This window comes from Propithecus coquereli, unplaced genomic scaffold (assembly GCF_000956105.1).
Source record: "Propithecus coquereli isolate 6110/MARCELLA unplaced genomic scaffold, Pcoq_1.0 Scaffold288, whole genome shotgun sequence".
In the NCBI taxonomy this organism is placed as follows: Eukaryota; Metazoa; Chordata; class Mammalia; order Primates; family Indriidae; genus Propithecus; species Propithecus coquereli.
In genome coordinates, this window is record NW_012148485.1 from 1,305,661 (window position 1) to 1,307,979 (window position 2,319).

The window sequence follows — 2,319 nt, forward strand, 5'->3', positions numbered from 1 at the left end:
TAGAACCTTGGGGACTTTCTCTCTCTAAGCCCCAGCTTCCTCATCTGGAAACGATGGAGATGATGGGTCTGTACAGGTTGGTCCAGGGATTCAAGACAGCACGTAAAATGCAAACGAAGCACCTGGCGCGTAGTGAGTGCTCAACAGATGTCGGTGCTATCGTTTCCAAAAGAGAGGACACGCTGGCGGGTGACGTGCCCCCTCGGCCTGATGGGAGGGAGTAAGAGCCGAGGCCACGGTCTCAGCCTGAGTCCCCAGTCCGACACGTAACTCCAGTGTGTCAAACTGGGTAAAAACTGTCAATCGGATTAAGGTGACATATACCAGGACTTAGACATTTCCTGTGGTGTAGACAAAACTTTAGCTCACTTTAGTATGAGGAAAGAGGAAAAAAAAAAAAACCAAAACAAATTCCCGGTACTGTCTTCATAATTGTGTTTTATCATACACTGCTTTCGACTGGTTTTAATTCCTTTTTACAATGCTTTCTGAATTTAGTGAACTCAATTAGCTTTTTAACGTTGCTTTCCTTGGGAGGGGTGGTGGTAGTGAGGAAGAGAACTTAGGCACAGAACTCACTTCATATATGGTATGTATCTAGGTCAGTTCCTAATAATTACTGAACTACAAATGTAATTAGAGGGCAGTTTGTCCTACGTCAAACAATGATTATGAGCATACACTATTTTATTATGGATACTGTTTCAAGCTAACATCCTTTTTCTTCCCTTTCAGTTTAATAACACACTAATATTTGCAACTACCATTTATTGAATGCTCATTTAAGGACCAGGTACTATGCTATGTGCTTGATAATATTTTATTCAATTCTCACACTAACTGTGAGGTAGGTATTATCACTCCCATTTTATCAATGAGGAAACTGAGGCTCTTTAGCATTAAGCACCTTGGCTAAGGCCACACACAGCTTAGAAAGTGACAGATTTGATTTGCTTCCCAAATCCGTCAGTGATGCTGCCAGCTCCGTGCTGATAAATGCAAGTTTTACCACCTATTTCCAACCACTAGTAAAGGATAAATTTAAAGTTCACTTGGAAAAGAATATATTTAGTGTGTATCGTACCTTTTTCCAAGCACAACTGCTCCTGGGTCTTGAGATTTTGCCTCTAGCTCCTGAACTTCATCTACTAATGTTTTAAAAGCGGTCCTCTTGATGCTGGAAAGGAAAAAAAAGATTTGCATAGAAATACTTACGTGAAACGACTTTATAAAACGAGGTGATGTCTGGTTTCTTATCCTGCCGTTGGTAAGTACAAAGTAACCAGAGTACATGCAGTTTTAACAGAATCTAAAAAATTACAGTAATTTTGATCATTAAGATAAAATAGTCTTAAAATAAATGGCTTAGGCTTATAATATTAAAACTCTCATAGTTATGAAATAAACATCACATAATTAACTTCAATAAAATCTTTTATTGTGGGAAGAGATAACATTTTAAAACTTACAATCCTCGAGATACATTTCATTTCTTTCATTCTGTATTCTATATACGTTTAGAGTCAGGTGAGCAAAACCTTTCTTCTCATAACTATTTAGAAAAATGTGTTTGGAGGTAGTACAATTTTTTCTTCTACCTTGTATGGGTTTGGGGGTTAATCTGTAAAAAACATACTCTCTGATGTAATTTTCTCCAATATAATGCACTTTTCTCTGATGTTCATTGAAACTACCTGCTTTACTTCTCATTTGGTTTTTTAAACTAATTTAGTTTTCTAGCTCCTGAATCTAGTTCCTACCTTTTTCTTCTTTATTTAAAATTAATTAATTTTACTAGTTCTTATCCTGCAAACTCTCCCTGCTTGGGTTGATGTTACAACTAGAGAAATCTGAGGAGTAACATGCACCTATGTTTCTGTGTATATGACCAGGTGTTATACTTACACTTTATATACCACGTCGAGAAGCAGAGATGCCACAGGGATGAAGAACAAGCCCATCCAGAACACTCCGGAACTGAACAGCATGGCCGCCTGCAAAAGTCATAGGAAACAACATTACTTTAAAAACAAAAAAATACATCGTTTTTGCTTAGGTTTTACATTATTTTAAGTAAAATCATTTTAAGAATACCATTCTATGAGAGAATATGCAATAACTCTGATTTCGAACTTATGAAATACCTGGTATTAAAAACTAAAGGCGTTAAAACATGCATTTACCAAATCTCTTCTTCCCTTAAGTAGCTAATAGAGCAAAGTTTTATCATGTACCCAATCTTTTCATATTTTTATATGAAATTTGTATTATTGTACTCAGTATATGAAGTAATAAACCTTGACCTTCTTTTATAACTCA

General features: G+C 36.3%; 1 protein-coding gene across 1 annotated transcript in view; it reads right to left on the minus strand.

The window, feature by feature from the left end:
* ATP8A1 (ATPase, aminophospholipid transporter (APLT), class I, type 8A, member 1) overlaps positions 1–2,319 on the minus strand; it is a 272,471-nt gene that overhangs the window by 14,610 nt on the left and 255,542 nt on the right. The window contains exons 31-32 of the mRNA XM_012648479.1: positions 1,906–1,994; positions 1,085–1,177 (exon numbers count right to left, since the gene is read on the minus strand). Of these exons, the coding sequence (XP_012503933.1) occupies positions 1,085–1,177; positions 1,906–1,994 (182 nt within the window). The remainder of the gene's footprint in view (positions 1–1,084; positions 1,178–1,905; positions 1,995–2,319) is intronic.